Source organism: Cimex lectularius, unplaced genomic scaffold (assembly GCF_000648675.2).
Source record: "Cimex lectularius strain Harlan isolate CLEC.00 unplaced genomic scaffold, Clec_2.1 scaffold284, whole genome shotgun sequence".
NCBI classification, from domain to species: Eukaryota; Metazoa; Arthropoda; class Insecta; order Hemiptera; family Cimicidae; genus Cimex; species Cimex lectularius.
In genome coordinates, this window is record NW_019392966.1 from 47,887 (window position 1) to 68,181 (window position 20,295).

Genomic DNA, 20,295 nt, shown 5'->3' on the forward strand with positions numbered 1-20,295 from the left:
TCAAAATATACCCGGTTGGTAGATTAAAATGTTTCTTGCGAATCTGAGAGCCTGCTCTCATTACGACCATCCACTGATGGCAAAATCCAGGATGAGGCCAAAAAAACTTTTTAAATTTTTTTTTATTGCAAGCGGAAACACAATAAATACACAAACATTATTGTCCGAATTGTAGTTTCTGTTTGAAAATACAAAAGTTAACACATTTATATGTATAAATCTTAAGTGNCAAAAGAAAAAAATCAAAATTATCTTAAAAATGGAAACTTTTTAAAGTTTATATTTGTGAATTAATCTTTAAAAAAAGTTACATTTATTTACTCAATTAACAAATTGTGTTAAAATTCAATTTTATTTTTTAAAATGGCATCAACATGTGTACTCAGTTCCGTCTACATGCTCAAGGTAACAAACATACATTAGTCTGAATCAGTCTGAACTAGGACCTTTAAAAAGATTTATCAAGTTGAGTTGTAATTTTCAATTTTTACCTTTATGCAAATTAAAAGTATAAAAGGATTTTTTTTTTTTAAATAACCTGAAGAAAAAATCAAATGGCAAATCATCAATAGATTAATTTTACGAGTCCTATTATTTAGAGAATCAGATATCACAGTGAATTTCAAATATTTACTTATAACATCTAGTCTTACAATCTACTAAATACAGAAAATGCACTTTATTATTATTCTAAGTCCGCATTATGTATAAAAAAATAGTAATAGTAATACAAAACTGTCAAACACAAAAGTCTGAAATTGAAAAGTTAAACGAAAACATAATTTTCATGTAAATTTAGGCAGCACATAGGTCAAGATGATTCAAAATGTATATACATATGTAAATAAGTTAAACATGACTTTTAATCAAGTCAAAATTCAGAAGAGCCGGACGACATAAACAACGAGTCGTTGAGGTTTCGAGTGTTTCCGTAAGAGAATTGCTTTCTTTCTGGCGAGGTTCTCCGCCCAGGACGGACATACTGTGATAACGATTCGCTGATTAAATCATGTGGTGTGTCGAATCCTAAAAATATTTTTAAAAAATTAAATACAAAAATAGTTGTCAAATGAATTTTATGTCGAATTTACCAGCGGGAACCCTGATCGGCCGATTTGGTATTGTGTTGTACAGTCTATATAAGGCAGCGGGTGATTGTTCGGTGAAGAAAAATATAACTGAAAAGTCAAAAGAGCGATTAAGTAATACTTATGATTATTGTTGTGAGAAGATTTAAATAACAGAAAACTTTTAAAATTTATGAAGAAAACATTTGTGATACAGGTTAAGTGGATGACTTTAAATGACATTTTACTATAGCTTGTTGCCGAGAGAAAATTTTTTTTTACCTTTTTTAAATACTGGGAGAGTTTGGAAATTGTTGTGAAGCTTTGAAACATGTTTAATTTTAAATAATTAATGCATTGAAATATAACAAATTTACTATTGATTAAAAATTATAAATAAATAAATTCATTATTATGTGCTTATTTCCCCCTTAAAATATCAAGAAATCAATAAGAAGAAAAAAATAGTATTAGCAGCTATTCTTGGGCTCTCAGAATTTAGTTTTCTTTCACTCCATGAAGAGGGAACATTAATTTTTATGACACCTCAGGCATGCAAGTTTCGTTAAAAAAACATTCAACGATGTCAAAATCAAAAGAACTTTGAAAAGAAAGAAGTTAAATATTTTCTGGAGGATTTCCTGATAAAAACGCACAAAATTTGGCACAATATATAAACAAAGAATTGAATGTAATAGCATAAACATGAATGAAACGTACTAAATAAAATAAGAAGGCGAGAAAATTAACTTTCTGTTGATTCACGTGCTATGATTATCGCGAACCACCGGATTAGCAAATCTAACCAGCAAATTTCCCTTAAATAATACCTAAGCTAAGTGTTGATTACACTGTCAAAAGATTCAAACCGGTGAAGGTTTGGCAAGCGGACAACAGACTGGAAGGCCCCAGATCATGATATCAGCAGAGGATAGGTCCATAATAATTAGCAGCCAGCTATATAGGCTTTACTGCTCCTGCAAACGCTTCAGAAATAAACTCTAATTGAACTGATCCCATCAGTAAAACAATGAAATATAGACTTGTAGATGCTGGACTTCATGGATGCATAGTGGCCAAGAAACCATTATTAAAATCTATTACACGATTGGAATGGGATAAAAAACACGAAAGTGGGACAAATGAAAACTGAGAGTGACGAATAGAAGTTTGAGGTTTCTTTAAATTATGGCAGAGGCCCACTGGGGAATGTTTGTTTTGGCGGTAACAAGGTTGAGAATAATAGCAATACCTAGTTATTCCTAAAAATGAAATGCCATCTGGTGTGAGTATTTTTCGCAAGAAATTTACATTCCAGCACTACAATGAGCCCAAACACACTTCTAAATTTTGTAAAGACTATTTGCAACAATTAATGCAGGAAAACAAGCTGGAAGTATTGGTCACCTGATTTGAATCCTACAGTTACTGTGGAACCAGCTCAACAGAAATATTAAGAACATGTGTCTCTCGAAACAGAAAGAATGGAAGGAAATGTTAACAGAAAAACTAATTCAAAAATCGCCTCAACATTGCAAGGCTGTGATCAAAGGCCTATTGAGGAGTTCAAAATCCGATTTTTTAGGGGCTTCGGTGGCCACAACAGTTTAAGCATTGTCACAGCACTCATCACTATAAGGTAAAGGTCCTGGGTTCGAATCCAGCGGCCCTGTATGGCATTTTTTACAAATAGTTCTGTTCTCTTCCAGATGGTTCATATAACCTCGCAGTTGAAATATCTTAGGAAAAAAGTTATCACCATTTTTTTTTTTTGCGATTTTCAAAAGGTGAAATATTTGAGAATTTTTTCCCCAACAAAAATTTGTATTCAGGGTTTTTTTGGGTTACAAAAAATGGCTGCCAATCTTGTTTCTTGCTACAGAAATAGTTTAAACTACTTTGTTAAGTTGCTCGGTCACAAAACATTGGTTCAAATATGCTTACCCGTGGGTTTTTTTCATGTAAAACTAGATTGAAATTTGTTTGTAGCAAGAAAAAAGTTGATATTTGTTTTCTGCACCTCCAAAATCCCAAGAGTAAAATTTTTATGAGAAAATTAAAAAGCAATTTTTTTCCTTCCAAAAGCCTATTTTTTTTTTTTTTTTTTTTTTTTTTTTTTTACTGAAATCATAAAAATATAGTGGTAACAACTGGTAACTCAACCAATCCACAGGAAACTGTGCAAGGATTTAAAAGCCCACAAACTACATGTAATGGTCCCGAATTGGCCTCCTTTAAATACATTAGAAACGGAGATGTAAAATAAAACTTTTGAGTTTTTATTTTTTTCCGTCCTTATCTTCCTCATTGACAAGGACATAAAATCTAACTCCCGTTTACAAACAACGAAAGAAAAGATATTCAGTTTTCCAATGGTCGTAAATATAATTAAATTTGGTTAAAATACAGAAGAGTTATGAATTTTCAAGAAGAATGCCATTTATCAGAGAGGGAAAAAAAATTCGCCTCCCTCTGATCAAGCCCAAAAATGCATATTTTTTGTTACAAAATTTTGACCTTTAAGATTGCTTAAAACAATCTGATGGTTAAAAAAATGCATTTTAGCTTTTCTTTTTTTTTAAAAGTGTCTTTTGATTTTTGTAAACATGTTATAGATACATTCTGATATTTTAAGGTCTAGTCTCACGAGACTATTTTTTCAGGAGTTACTCTAGATCGAGGGGACAATTGGAAAAATGATAAATAAATAAAAACGTAATACATAATAGAATCACATCCCAAACATAAAGATCATGCTCAAGGTATATCTCTAAAAAATGGGTAGGAACTAAAACCATATAAAAAAATTGAATGATAAAATTTAAATTTTTTTTAAAGAGTTGTACTCACAATAAGAAATACAAAGAGGGGTAAATATAGCTAAGAGCCATAAGCCATAGTACATAATATCCTCGAATCTCTCCTCTGTAGTAATCAGCGGTAAAATAAGCCTTTTTAAAGGATCTTTAATTTGTGGCAGCGTCTGTTCATCCAACTCGTCATCGACTAGAAGAGGAATCTAAAAGGAAAGAAAAAAAGTTTACTTTAGGGAAAAATAGTTTGCTTAATAAAATAGTATTTTGATGCTAAACTACAAAGCAGTTTGTAAATAAAAGAAAATAGTGAAACGCACAGGATTACATTTATAATAATTTCTCATTAGAAACACGCAAGTACAAAAACACTTTACGTCATGAACACAATTTTCTAATTATCTGAATTTATGGTCTTCTTTTTCTTTTTTTATTAAGGATGTTTGTTGTGTTACGTTTAGCCTACGTATAAGACTTAGAACTAATGTCAACAACAAAATCTCGAGTAAAATTGTTATTTTTAAATAAATAATTATGTTAATTGTGAGATTTCGCCATGTCAATGAACTTGAAATTCAGTTGTTACCTTGATAAGTTGTTTTGTCAGTGGCGAACTAATTATTACATAATCGTCTTCATATGTCTTTACTCCTTTCCAGTAGAAGAAATCTATAAAAATTTTATATTCGCACTGTTTTCGAGACATATCACATGTAGGATTTCCAACAATGTACAGCAGTCTGTTATTTACATCGACCTGCAGGGAAAATATGAAATAAATGAAAACCTTTTATTTATTTATTTATTTATTATTAAATGACCTTCAACCACTATGGGTCATTTAGAAAGGAAAACGTTAATAAAATAATAGAAAGGTATGTTGTAAATACAAAATAATATATATAATACAATAATAATTAAAAAAGAAAAAAACTAAGATCTGGCCTTCTGAAGAATGGCATAAAAAATTATGAGTGAAAGTTTTGGGCAATATTGGTGGGCTGCAGATGGCACTCACAGAAGGCTCTGAAGAGAAGAGGAATCGTCCTCACCAGAATAAGAATAGGCCATACGAGGTTGACACACAGATGCTTATGGGCCAAATCACTAGTTTCTGGTATGAAGAGAAAGGTTTTAGTAGAAATACTTAAGGTATGTTTCATAACCAGTGAAAGGTTTGAGGAATGTTGTTTATATTTTATACCTTCTCTTAAGTTTTATTTTTATGTGTAAAAAAAGTTACATTCAAGTTAAAAAATTAGTGACGAAAAAATTGATATGAATCAATCAATATATATCCAATAACTAAAATATATATGCATATATATTTTTTTAAATTAATTAACAATGTTTTTTTGATGTGGGTACCAACAGTTGAAGTCATTTCAGCCTCACCCAAGCTCCTCGTAATGACTAATGGGGTACTCAATATTACACCGTCGGTCCTATGCTGTACATTAATGACACACTCACGATAATTTAATTACTTACAAATATATCATATACAAATAAATATCCGCACATATACATACAATATTTATAAATGAGGAAAAATCCCTGACCCATCATTACCCCCCTAAGTACCATCATTACATTAGGACTCATGCCTACACACTCCCTGTAAGGGGCCAAAACAAGCACTCTTCGATCAGGTGTGGCACACTGAGCAACCTACCACCTCTACAAACAGGACACATGTGCGGGTTTCGACCCAAAAGCAGGTGCCCATGTGTCAAGATTGGCCAATCCTTAATCGTGTTAACATGATACATTCCTTTCGTTTCAGACTCTCATCAACTAATGCTTTTAACTTGCAGGCTTTTATTGTGTTTTTAGGCCAAATTCAGGTGTAATTATTTTTAAAAATTTAAAAATACATCATACAAAAAAATAAATAATTAAAACTTACTGTTATTTGTGACAATACTTCTGGAATTCCAGATATAAAAAGACTCTTTTCATTAACGTCCTTTTCAAAATATATTCTCCGGTGCAATACAAATACACTTGGAACGTAATGTATCAGAAGAGAGTCCGGAGACACAGTTGGATTGTAGTAATTGGCTCGAATACTTATATTTGCCATTATTATGCTAGTATTATACGTAGGCCCCGTCAATGTAAATATTTCACATCCGTAATAACCTGGAAATCAATATTTAATACATGAGCTGTTGTATATTGCACTTTTATAAAGAATATTTTTTTGTCACAATGACAATTTACTGATTAATATGGTCATGCTTTTAGATCTATCAGTATTTCTTTTGTATCAAAATAAGTAACCAAGATAGGACAGTTTGTGAAATATTTTGTTCTTGTAGGGTCGAAAAGGAATTAGTACAGGCTTTAAGAAGACAAGTTAATTGTGAAAAAGTTTTGATCTTAATGTGCTGAATTATAATCTTGAATTAAAAAGAGTATCTCACAGCTAGAGCATAAACTATAAGTTTAAACTGCAGACAAGCCAAATTAATTTGAATTTTTTGACATCTTTCCAACATTTATTAAGTATTTCAGTGATTGATTCTACGTAAGGAGTTCCACAAGGAGACCCAAAGTCGCCACAATTATTTTCAACTTATTTTAAAGCCGACTATAAAAAATAGTTGCTAATGACAAACAATTTACCTGAATTGAAGTCGAATTTTGCTTGAACGGCGAACAGGTGTTCGATAGGATAAGAAGTCTGAAGCGTATTGAATCTTATCTCACACCTAAATGCGAGAAATTTCGGCACTTCAGAATTGACGTTGCAAGGCGTGGGCATGTACTTGACAGGTTCTTCTAGATTTTTAACAGTTCCAAATAATACTGGTACGAAAAATACTTCTCCTTCGACTGAATTTGAAATCACATTCTGTGGTAATGGACCTAGTTGTAGCTGAAAACATGCTTTTTGTATAAATTACAAAACATTATTAAGTATCATAATTAACTAATATTAATACATATAACGACTATATAACAATATAACTTTCACCTTTTCTGTGTAAGAAATACCCACAATTTTAGTTCCTTACTAATATTTTAAATACAAATTTTAAAGGAATATGATAATAATAATTACCATTTCAGTAGGAAATATTTCAACTGGTAAATATGATGATATATATGCCCCAGCTTGAACTGATTTGAATGAAAGAACTGCTGATCCTTGTCTCATAGGAACAGCCAAGCCGTATTCATCAATTTTAACAGTATCACTATCAGAGTGCCAAGTACCATTGAAATTGCCCATCGTTGTGTAACAAACTATCTCATCCAAAGCAAGCGTTTTCTAGAAAAAAAGAAAAAAAAACCAATTGGGCTAATTATACTTTTTATCTAAGAGGAGGGATGCGAACCCAAGAGACCTTCAGCTGGGTTCGAATCCTGCTCGTCACACTAACTTTTTTATCTTAACCAAAACCTTAGATAAAAAGTATAATTAATTGAAATAATTTATAGGACAATTATGACTGAACATATATGATTTAGGTTAATTATAAACAATAAACGGGGTAAGTAAAAAAATTGCTGCTTCCCGTTAAATTTGTTTTGCAGACTGCGCTCTCATTCTACTGTAATGTTATAATTAATTTTTAACCCTTTATATATATATATGGTTTAAAAAATTTTGAGATCATAAAGCATAAAAGTGATGCAGTATGAAATTATGGTTTGAAAATTTACAGCAGCCAAAACTTACACTCTTGATTCAAAACTTCGAAGATTTTAATTTCAAATGAACAGGTTTAGCACTTGAAGGGTTGATATTCAATGCACCATTATCGGTCCTGTCACACTAATAAATACATTCACTACCAACATAAGATGGTGGCATACACAATATTCCTCCATCAACCTTTTCACTTACTAGATAACTAATCTAACTGAGGGTCGGTGGGGAACTCAATATTCCGTTAGTGGCTCTATCACCCTAATAAATACATTCACTCCCAGTGTAGAATGGTTGAGTACTCAATATTCCTCCACCAACCTTCATACATATTATATAACTAATCTAATTGACTGTCTATGAGGTATTCAATATTCTGCTTTCTGCAATACCCCACTGCTTTTACACTAATAAATACGTTCACTCTCAATTATGTTGGAGGACTACTCAATATTCGTTCATATCCCTTTATATAACTAATCTAATTGACTGTCTATGAGGTATTCAATGTTTTGTTAGTGGATCCATCTCACTACACATTCACACTAATAAATAGTTTCACTGTAAATATACACAAAACAAGATATCTACCAAGTGATAGATATAATAAAATAATCGTTTTCACTACAAATCGGAATAGTGGACCCACCCAAATACTCACTTAATTGTAATATCGGGTGGCAATCCAACACGCTTTCTGTAAGGAGCCAAGGAATGACACCCTTCAATTATGTCACATCAAGCAATTGTATATATTTCGCTATTGTATTAATAAATTAATATTACCAAGTAAATTAGCACAAATTAAAGATGGTTTTATTTTATTTGAAATGGTGGTAAACCAGCTCATCATGAATTGGAATAAAATGTCCAAGTTCCTTTCAAGATAGTTAAACATTATATGATAAATAATGTATTTATAAAGATTGGGCACAGTTTTATATATAGAGAGATAAATACAGGTGACAGCAAAAATGACATTTTAGTAAAAATTATAAATTTTTTTTGCTTTATTTTATGATTATATTATATTATTTATATTTATTCTTAATAAAGACAATTGCTATAATAAAATAATATTAATTTTAATTAAAATGTACATTTTTAAACTCACCCTTATATACATAAAAGATTTAAAAGAAAAAGTTACCTTTGAAGGAAATATATGATTTCTCACTGGTAATTTTATATAGTCCTCAAAACCACCAATTATATCGTAAATTCTTAATGTCGTGTTTCCCTCTTTTTCTAAAGTTATTTCTAATTCATCTTTTCCATGAGGAGAAATATTAGTCTAAAAGCAAAAATTTTAATATCAAACATTTGGAAATTAATCATTTAATATTTCATCAACAGCTGGGGCTAATTAATGTTAAATAATATTACCTTATCAAAGACATTGAACTGTGCATCTATTTGAGTAGGAGCTGCATAAAATGGGGTACCGAACTGGTCGTGATATGTCACTGACAGTTTAAGATAAAGCCCTTGAGGCAGTGAGTGCAAAAGTACATTTGGAGACAGAATTTTATTCTGTATATTCAGCATTATATAATGAACTGGTCTTATCTAAAAAACATAAAATAAAATAAATAAAAATAAATAAATAAAAAGTACAATTATAACAAACAGCTATAACATAACTTTAAATTATGATTGACGGCGAGCTACACAATTATTTAACCTCAACTTAATAAAAAAGCATCAAGGATTGAACCCATAGTTTTAGGATATAGCAGGATAAGGACAGACTTATAGAATTTTTTCTGTCAAATTGACCCTTTTTAACTTCAGATTAACCATTTTTTGAAGTATTAAAAAACTTTGGAGATGGTATGAAATACAGTAAAACCTTCATTATCTAGGATCCGATTATCCTGGCTCCGAATCTTATGCTGAAATTCTGGAACTACCCACTAAACCCTTCTCCATTTATGGACATCATTCTTGAACGACACATCTCTTCTGGAAAAACCCCGCTTTCGAAGCTGGGTGTAGGGTATTGGGGTATTTTTACCTCATTACTGTGAAGACCAGTTTTTGATTTGACCTTTTGTAAATGTTTTACGATTTTTTTAAGAAAAAAAAATTAAACAAAATGTTTTCGTTAGCTATATATAAAATATGTGCGTTTCTTAGTGACCTGTTGTTTTATTATTTGTTGAAGTCGTGAGGAGTGGTCAAGAATGAGGTAGTTTGGTAAATAATGGGTAATAATTTACCTTTTGGTAAATAATGGGTAATGCTTCAGCCACATTATCCTCTCAAGATTATATTGACGGGGATAATTAGGAAAAAGGAATCCAAATTGTTGTAGAATTAGACTATGTAGGAATATTGGATGTGAGGAATGTAATGATTGTTTTATATGTTATATTATATGTTTTGTGTGATGTGATGATATATGTATGTTATCGATACTGAATTTGATTAATGATTTTAGCGTAGCTGTGACTGAGTTTATATGTGTCCGTTCTGCAACTGATGCTGTGTTTATCTCTGTTGATGTAAACCTTTTCTAAAAAGTTACATTTATGTTTGTTTTATTCTGCGTGTAACATTTTTGGATTGTTGAAGTCGAAATTGAGTTGTTCAAAATGGTGGGTAGCCAGTGCTGTAGGATTTTGTTTGCGTTTTTTGCAGTAATAGATATGTTGCATTGCTCTCTTATCCAGAAGTTGGGATGTAATTCCGATGTAAGCTGCCGGGCAGTGTAAACAATTGACAAAATCAATTGTTTAAATTTTTCATAAAACTAAACATTCAAATAAATATTTGAGCACTGAAATTCTTACCATAACATTTAGTGATATTATCTGTAATTCTCCAAGATAATCTTTGTACGAAGCCACAATGACGCTATTTCCTTTTTGACTATTAACATGGACTCTTCCGCTAAATGAATCCACTAAGGAAACTCCATAATTCTCTGCCCTAAACTCTCTGGAAGTGACACTTCTGTGTGAGCTATTGCTCAGATTGATAATTCTGTAATTAATGGGTCCTTCCTAAAAATTAAAAAAAAAATTAGTTATAGTTAAAAGTTTTATTGTAGATTTTGTTACTTACCAAATCTCGGTTAGTTTTGATGTTAAATTGTGAATCAGGAGCCACTATTATAGAAGGGATGCTTACAAAATTCGGGTTCTCCCAGTGGAAACTGCTAAGTACTTGGATTTCAATTGTCGAATTGAGTACTATAAAAGAGCCGTCCCAGCTATGACCGGATACTGCAACGTGTATGTGACTGTGTCCGGGTTTAAGAGCCTTGACTCTCATAGATAAACTGTTGTCATGATCCAACTGAGAGAACAAATTTAAAATGTTACAAACTATTTTTTATAGTCATGTTTAATCACTCACCTTTAAATTAGCATCCTGAAAAACATTATAGATCTGCAGTACGCTTGGCAAACTTACACTCCATTGAAAATGTAATGGTGGATTAATAGAGCCGATGACAAAAGGCGTGAGTTGGCTTGGTACACCCGTGACCCATACAGGCATCACATTGCCAACTAACAGATTGCTTACAGGTGCAATCAAACGAATCCCTGACAAAGGTATTACACTAACTTCAATACTGTCTTCACTGAAGATTTCACTCAAAGCATTAAATGCCATAGCTTTTACTTGAGTCTTCCCTTTAAAAAGTTAACAAAAAATTAATAATTTAACTTAAAAAAAAAAAAAAATATTTGGTTTATTACTTACCTATATGTAATCCTTTGATAACACCAACATTATCAACTGAAACAATGTAATTGTCTATTACGCTAAACTGTATGTCACGTGAAGGGTGGGATGGTCCTCCGGTGACGGAGATTTGTATTTCAGCACCAACACAAAGCACTAGAGACTGAGGGCTGATTTTGACAGAAGGGAACACCTAAATTATACATTGAAAATTAATAATTCATAATTTGATAATTGGTCGAAAAATGAACAATTAACAACCTGCACTATATGAGACTCGCTAAACAAATCCAAACATTTAGCGACAAGTGTCGATTCTCCATGGTTTAAGGATTTTAGCTTAAACATGATTGAACCAGCTGAATAATCAATTTCACCAGTTTCCACTCCTTCAAGTTTAATAATATTCGGCGAGGAAATAGAAAGGTGGGTTACTAATTCCACCATGGTAGTTGGAGGAAAAGTCAACCGTTCGTTGTCTTTCCCATGGAAGGAAACGGTTGCTGTAAAAATTGTGTCTTTCACAACTTTTTCTACTACTTCAAGTTTTATCATTTTGAGTTCTACGATCTGAGAAAAAATCACAAAACAAAAATGTAAGCATTAACTAAATTTATCCGGGATTTCATTTTTTAATAGTGTTACATAACAAAAACACAAGTCTATAAAGTTTTTAGAATGTTAGATGTATCAAATACTTTTTTTATTCGTGAATAAATAGGATCTGAATGGGAAAAGAATCAAATGTTATCAGTCAAGATTTTGATTAATTTTAGGGCTACCATCAGGATTAAACAATTTTAAAGATGTCCACAAATTGTCATAATTAAATTTTTATAAATGGGTTCAAGTTTCTTTGTAGACTTAGCCCCAACATTGCCAAGGACTGTGATTGAACCATTTATAAAAATTTAATTATGTCAATTTGTAGACATATTGTTTTGCCCTGATGATGTACTTAAAGTAGGGAGAAAGCTTGGCAGATAATTGAATTTGTTATTTTTCATCCAGACCATACTGAGATCAAGAGTATTCATGAAAAACATAAACAAAGGATTGGGCTAGACCTTGCCCTTCGGAAATGAAAACCGGGTATCACTGAGCTTGATTCGACACAGCAAAATCTTACAAAAAGGAATTTTTGGACTTGAACTTTAGAGGAGTGGATGGTCGAATCAAGCTCCGAATATCCTACTTTTCATATGGAAAAGTAGGACAAGGTCTAGCCCAGTGTGCTGTTTATGTTTTTGTTATGTAACAATATAAAATATATTTACACTATACCTTTATATCTACTAGTGCTGAAGTATTTAAAATGCAATTGTCTTTTACAGACAAAACTGCACTGCCTTCTTGTATCGGTTTAACTTCAATCATGTTTCCATGCTTTGTATACGATATCAATCCCTTTGGACTCACAGCGATGTCAATATGACCAGATCCATTTGAAATGTTGATCTCAGCTCTCACATTTGGATGAGTGAAAAGAGAAATCGTTTGGGGATCTGTAGTGATTTGGTGTACAATTTTTACAGGAAGTTTACCAACCAATACGGGAATAGTTTTCAGTAAATTTTCGTAATCATCGTATATTTTATTTAAAAAATTCACAGCACTCTTTTGAAAGCCGACGAGCTTTGTTCTTAGCTCCGTCTGTCCAGTCTTATTTTTAGTTAGAAGCATTTTGTAGTGACCATTGGGTATCGCAACATCTGGATACATTGACACTTCATGAAGTTGGATAGGTGATTTCTTCTCAATACTTATCAAATCAGCTTTATCGGGAATCCATTCAAACAACAAGCTCGTGGCATTATCAAAATCATTCCCTTTATCATCTTTCAAAATAACGTTCCACTCGTATTTTGATGATATTTGGCAAAATACAAAATTTGTACTTGCGAGTGAGCAAGTGGAAGGCAATGATGGTTCTAGGCTTATTATCCTCGGATGAGCACATATCACTGTAACGTAAGCTTCCACAATAACACCTTTGCACAATTTCAACACTGGTTCTGACTTCAATTCCAACTTAAAAGTAGTTTCTCCAAGATTAACGCACATTACAGAAAAAATATACAATTGATGCCTTTCTATTATGTCGTGATGTGTTAACAACTGTTTACTGTATTTTATTGAAGGTATAACCCTTCCAAAATTATGGTTAGGTCCATTTTGAAATACTATAGGGCTTGATGAACCTAAAGCTAGGACAACGGGTTTTCCTTCTTTTGGATAATTTACAGTCAAAGGTTCAAAAGCTGATATAAGCGTACTGGAAGTTAATTCAATGCCATTGATTCTAAGAGATACTCTTAACTTAGATACACCTGGCTGTTTGCCAACTATCGACAAAACGGTGCAAGCGTTTTTCACCTTTGGCTTTTGTTTCAAGGAATTGTCATAATAGAAATTATCAGCTACTTCGACTTTATAAGCGAAATGGTCACAGTAGTCAAGAGGTGTCAATGTACCTTCATAATGACCGCTGAGGGAAATATGAATGTAAACTGGACTTCCGACAACGACCTCATTGATATAAGGTATGATTTCCATGGCGATCGGCTCCACGACATACAGCTTCGCTTGTGTAAATTTTGTAGGGTCCACCGTCATGCTTACTGTCACACAAGTCGTTCCGATACCTCTAGTTTCCACTACACCATTTTCCAAAACAGTTGCCACAGAAGAGGCCCCTGTTTTCCAAGTATAAACTCCATCCCCTCCAGAAGCGACATAACTGACTTTCAACCTAAAAATAAAAATGCATTTTAGTTACACAGAGGTAAGTCTTAATTGACTAGCAATCTGACCTTGGCATTGTAGGATTCCAAGGAACAAACAACACTTCTGGAAATAATGTGAGGCGAGGAAATACATTAAGAGTTACGGAGGTGGTCAAATTATGTCTAGGCCCTATTTCAGAGAATCCGATCGAAAGTGGGTTGACTGCTGCTTTAACGCTGTCATAACCAGAATCGCCCCCATAACCATACACCACAGATCCATTTTTTGACCTCCTCTCTATGTGAAATAACTTGGGTGGGACTGTTATCATTATCTCTACATTTGGTCCCAAATGAATTCGGTGATGATCTCTGTAAAAATGGCCTAATTATGCTATACTCTCTTACAGGGGGGGGGGGAAAGTAAAACATTGTCTATATTTACCTTGTAAATAACTCAGCAGTTATCACTGCATAACTACCAGTGACTAACATCCAGTTATCAATTGGATACATAACTAGATTAATGTGAAAAGGTTCACAAATTGTAAGTTGAGAGGAGGGCAATTTTGGCGTATCTATTTCAGAATTTTTCTCTTGCAATGAAATTTTAACTACACCCAAATCAGTCCCTGTTACTGTGAATTCTCTTATTTCTACTAAATTATCACTGTCTCCTTGAATTTCATATTGGCTACTCACACTCGGATCAACTTCTATTAATCTACTTTGTTTAACCTGAATAACAAAAAATATTTATTGCTTTGTTTAATTATTATTATTATGATCTTAGAAGAGTAGTAGTTAAAAATGCTTACCTGCAAAAGGCGATAGGTAATTGTATCACCTTTCAATATAAACGATTCAACAGGCTCAAGAATAAGGTTGACAATAACAACTAATGACACCTCTACCAATTTTACATGACTGTATTCAGGATATGGTAAATGCACTGAAACCTAAAAGTAAATTCATTTCAACATTCATATAAAAAAATAAAAATAAAATAAAACAATTCACTATTAAAAACATCTATGAACAGTGTATGTGAACATTAAACATTCCTACTGTATTTTTTACGAGGTTATATGAATCCTTGGGGTGACGGGGTTTTGGAAAACAAGTCCATTTGCAAGTATGCCAGATTCGAATGTTGGCTGCTGAATGGGTAAATTAAAAACATATGATGATTGGATTTTTTTTCAACTATGGAAAGTTGGAAATTAAAAATACATACAATTTAACTATATATAAAAGTGAATGTTTGTTTTAAAGATTAAAACGAAAACTACTGAACCAATTTTGGTGAAGCTTTCACACTTTTATTAGTGCCGAGTGGGGGTTAGAGACTATAAAATGAGCATATAACAAATAATGGGCATCAGGATTTACAAAAAAGAGAAATAACACTTTTTATTATCCCCCTGGCAAAACCGGGTTATAAAGCTAGTATTCTTTTTTGAAGGATTCTTCATTAAATTTAAAAAATTGTGGTTTTTATAGCACAATTTTTTACATTTTTCTAAAATTTCGAATTAATTCTTTTTTTTCAAATGTAGGAATTTTACTTTACGATGTTTTAAAGAAAGGGTAGAGTTGAAATTAAAAATGGTTAACTTGAAATTAAAAAGGGTGAAGTTATAAAGGGTTAATTTGTCAGGAAAGTGGGTAAATATAAAAATAAATGATATTTTTAAAAATATATAAAAGAATTGGGCTATTAGATGACATGAAAATTAATTACAATTAAAAATTCTATAAAATTAAAGGATTTTTCAAATTTAATAAATTGTGGGTTTTAAAAGCCCAATTATTTTATATTAAAAAATCTCAAATTAAAAGAAATATCATTTGTCTTTAGATTTAATTTGGTAGCATTTAATTTTGAATTAAAGTTAAAAATAGTTTAATAAATTCATTCAAAATTTCCTTAAGTTTTTTTATTATTTATTATTAATCTTTCCACTTTACCAATCTGTCACTCACGTTTTTTTCCTTTCCTCTATCAATTTTTTCATCTTTGAAAAAGTAATTAAAGAAGCAATTACACCACTAAAAAGGATATTAAATGGAGTACATTTTATAATATTTGCTGGTCTCAGGTTTGGAAATAGTAGTTTAGAACCACCATAGCAATTTTTCAACTTTGAATATTATATAATTTCAAAGTTCTGGCTACTAAAATACTCATTTCACCAACATTTACATGTTTAGTATTTACCACATCTTATTGGAAATTTACTGTAGTTTTCAATGGTATCAACGGATTTGTCCAAAACCATTTAGTTTTGGAGTTATCATTGTTTATTTGAAGCAAGGTCGTGAAATCTTAACAAAATCAGAAAAATGGGAATAACTCTGAAACTGTTATAATTCAAATCATAGTTAATTAGGACATTTTGGTTCCATTTTGAATATAGAATCTACTGGCAAAGTTTGTAACACAAGTAAACTTAAAGGACTTTTTAATATGATAAATCGTGGGTTTTAGCCCAATTATTTTATATATTAACAAAAAAAATAATTAAAAAAAATTCAAAGAAAAATAATTTTCTTTATATTTATTTTTTTTATAATTTTTATGCTTAATTAATTTTCATGTGGTCTATTAAAATAACATTTATAATTATTTATTTAAGATGGAAAATTTTTACTTAATGTCCTTATATTTTGTACCATCTCCTAGGTCATTTTGACATTTTAAAGAAAGAGTTAATTTGGTGAAAAAAAAGGTTTAATTTCAAATCAAAAAGGGGTAATTTAATGAGAAAATTGATGAACATAAAAATAAATGTATAAGAATGTTATACAATTTATAATATAAAATTTGGCTCTTAGACCACACGAAAATGAATTATAATTACATTTAAAAATTATATAAAATTAAAGGATTCTTTTAATTAGAGAAATCATGATTTTTAAAAGCCCAATTAAAAAATTCAAATTAAAAGAAAAAATGTTTTTATATTCAATTTTATATCATTTTTAAGTTTAATTAATTTTAATATGGACAATTTTTTAAAAATGCAGGAATTTTACTTTAAGTGTTTATATTTCACACCATTTTTTTTTTTTTTTTTTTTTTACGATGGTTCGTAACTGCAGAGGTCATATAAACCCTCAGGGTGCCGGTGTTTTTGAAAATTCACACCATCTTCTAGATTTTTTTTATGTTTTAAAGAAAGGGTAAACTTTAGGGATAAAAAATTTAATTTGACGGAAAAAGGGTATAAGACTGAAATATAGTCCAAATTGCTTTGTGACAATGAATTAAACATAAATTGAATATCACATCAACTGCTAATAAAGTTCAGAAAAATAAGACCATAGTGGAAAAACAAAGCCAAATAATTAAAAATGAATAATATTTTGTTTCAAAATTACATTAAGCACCATAAAACAATACCGAAATTGTGTCCTTTCAAAAATAACACATTATCATTTATATTTGAATCTTGTCCTGTCAAATTTGAAAAGTAATTCAGACGCTACTACATACCCTTGCACTACCTGTTGTGACTCCTTCAATGAGAACAATATGACCTTGCTGTTTGTCTTTCTCAAAATTGACTATTGTGCTTGGTGTTTCGTATAGAGAGTCGCGGAATGTTATGAATTTCAGTACAGGTTGATGGTCCACAGCCATTCCTTCTATATTCCATTTAAACTCAACTCCCTTAAGGGTGGTGAATTCGTTACCTTTGAAATGAAAAATAAGTCAAACATATATATTTGTATCTTATTGAGTTGTAGAATGGACATCTTGATTTTAATTATACTATAAATTTTCTAAAGTTTTCTTAAGTGAAAATATACATACCTTGGTCGTCATAAGCACGGACTTCAAACATTTCTGGAGGTTCTTCCATATAGAGTTCCCTTGTTGTAGTGACTATGTTTAAAGAATGTATAACGTCAATGATAACGTCCGCTCGAAGGACTTCATTAGTGTCAACTTCCTCAGCTAACACGATTGCAGTGTTTCTCATTAACTCAGTCGTTTTAACAATTACCGTCGCGTTGACAGAGCAGTCGCCATGAGGATCTTCAAGGACAACTTGAATCAAATCTGATCGAGAAGTAGACCTGAAACCAACACCTGGCTTTTAGTCTGTGAACTTTTTCTTCTAGTTCTTTAAGGTTTCAACTATGGGTCATATCAGCCTCTGGGGTGACCATTTTTAAGTATGTTGGGAGATTCAAACCCAGGAACTTAGTTATATATGTTTTTCTACAAATAACTGATAATTTAAGCTAAGTTGCTGCTAAGTTCAAAAAATACAACGTAAATGCATACTTGATATTTGAAATCCTCGCAAATATAAAGTACACTAAAAGGAAGGATAAACAAATGGTGATAGCCTGGGTAGCTCCCGTAGATCTAGAACTTAGACAAAAATTGAATAGACTAGCAAAAGATGCTGCAAGAAAAAATAACTTCTCTATACCCTGTGAATAGAATTTTGAGTCTCTATTTATTATTAAAAAATTCTGTAAAAGCATTTTCTAATGACTTTGGATCAATAAATTGTAAATGTTGTCCAGGTGTCTGAAACAATGGTAGTCGGTAGGCGAGAGGTCTGGGGAATAAGGAGGGTGAAGTAAAACCTCATAACTAAGATCCAACAGTTTTCATGTTGTCATATAAGACATGGGGCCGAGTGTTGTCGTGTAACAGATCGGCCTTTTCTGATTAACCGACGACGGTTTCACCAATTGTTGGCCAGAAGCCTTTTTCTGAGTCATTGCTTCAATTTGATAGCAATACATTTAAGCATTGAATGTTTCACCACGATTCAAGAAGCAGTACAAAATCAACCCAACTGAAGCCGACACCAAGGTGTCTAGAACAACTGTTATCATAGAGAATCCACTTTTCATGAAACATAACAATTCTATCCAGAAAAGGTTTGTTTCTGTTTTGGCGAAGAAGTGTTGCACAAACATCATAACGATGATTTTTTTTGGCAGTCGTTTAATTCATGACCATATGGATATGTGGGATTTACAAGTGAATCTAAGAAAATCCAAAATCGTGATATTTAGGAATGGAGGAAGACCAGCCAGAAGTGAGAAATGGTCTATTGAAGATGGCAATGCCGAAACGCATTTGAACAACTCAACAAGCCCGTGAGTGAAGACAGACCTGATAGTGACTCTACGCTCGTATGACTAGCAAACCAATACAACCGAAACCAGTAGGGTTCAGAGGCTTTTGTTTTTATCATTGGGGGGGGGATAAAAATTCCAGGAGCGACGGTGAGGATCGAACCCATGACAAGCTAACCACTCGGCTAACATGATCTTTCATGCTACAAATAAAATATAAAGTTGTTACTTCTGCATACTATATATAATATACATAGCATTTTAGCAGAATGTAAGAAAATCCTCAAAAAGGAGCATTTTCATCGATGCAGTTATGAAAAATGTGCTTGGCAAATGATGACAGCCGATAAAAATTATTTTTCAATACAATTTTTTTTTAAATGTTAATCACAGAACTGGGTCAAACGTATTGAAACAAAACGTTAATTTTAACAATTGTTGAGTGAAAAATTCAAGTTTTAGAGAATTTTGAGATAGCAGAAAGAGGTTGCTGGTCGCCCAATGGAAGTGGTCGTGATAACGTTCCCCTATCTAATTTGGACGGAGAGCGAAACGAAACGGACCCACAAGGTGAAAATCTCAGGAGATGCGAGACAAAGAGACGGCGTTATATTAAATTAAGGAAATAAATGCTAAACAAGAGTTTGTACCATCTGTAACAGCCGATGCCGGGTGTCACTTCCAGAGTGTAGCTGGTGGAAATCTCACGGAATATCGGCAGTAATATTCTTGGCACGTTCAGCTTGGACTTGGCCTCGGCCAACGAATAAAGGCAGACGGCGAGGAGAGTCAATATTTTCAGAGGCCGCCACATTTTTATTTTTGGAGGATCAAAAGACTAGACGTTCATCATGTTAAACACGTTTTATCGTCGAGCCTTCCCACCGGCACGCATGGAGGCAAACAACCAGTAGGCAACAACATTCCCTCCTACTGATAGCAAAGCTATCAACATAACCCACCTTTTATTATTTTTCCCTTCATTGTACCTTTTCCCCTGATCAGCATTTTTTTAAAAACTTTTTCATTATTTTTGAACATTTTCATGTAAATAATTCATCTTCTTTAAAATTACAACAACAAAAAAAAACTTAAAATGCGTGCACACTGTTTGGCGAAGAAGAAACATTTCTTGGTGAATTCAGTTTGGGGGCGACAAAAACGTCTGCCAAGCGAGTGAGCAGTGTAGATAGCTTCCTCAAATTTTGTATTATCAAATTTGT

General features: G+C 32.1%; 1 protein-coding gene across 1 annotated transcript; it reads right to left on the reverse strand.

Annotated features, from left to right (window-relative positions):
• Positions 1 to 292: 292 nt before the first annotated feature.
• Positions 293 to 19,993, reverse strand: LOC106672231 (nuclear pore membrane glycoprotein 210). The gene is made up of 21 exons (XM_014403497.2): positions 19,723 to 19,993; positions 17,784 to 18,049; positions 17,463 to 17,662; positions 14,782 to 14,922; positions 14,409 to 14,701; positions 14,051 to 14,335; positions 12,522 to 13,989; positions 11,499 to 11,807; positions 11,256 to 11,430; positions 10,905 to 11,185; positions 10,611 to 10,844; positions 10,337 to 10,549; positions 8,928 to 9,110; positions 8,692 to 8,835; positions 6,951 to 7,160; positions 6,512 to 6,764; positions 5,790 to 6,025; positions 4,467 to 4,637; positions 3,918 to 4,086; positions 1,092 to 1,178; positions 293 to 1,026 (listed from the first exon to the last, which is right to left on the reverse strand). Exons 1-21 carry the CDS (start codon positions 19,884 to 19,886, stop codon positions 872 to 874), a joined length of 5,637 nt encoding a protein of 1,878 aa, XP_014258983.1. The 5' UTR covers positions 19,887 to 19,993; the 3' UTR covers positions 293 to 871.
• Positions 19,994 to 20,295: the final 302 nt, after the last annotated feature.

Coding starts and splice junctions, on each gene's coding strand:
- LOC106672231 (XM_014403497.2), bottom strand. CDS start 19,886: ATGTGGCGGCCTCTGAAAATATTGACTCTCCTCGCCGTCTGCCTTTAT. Junction 14,702..14,781: donor TTACCTATCGCCTTTTGCAG/GTAAGCATTTTT, acceptor TTTGTTATTCAG/GTTAAACAAAGTAGATTAAT. Junction 11,808..12,521: donor CAGCACTAGTAGATATAAAG/GTATAGTGTAAA, acceptor ATTTTTTCTCAG/ATCGTAGAACTCAAAATGAT.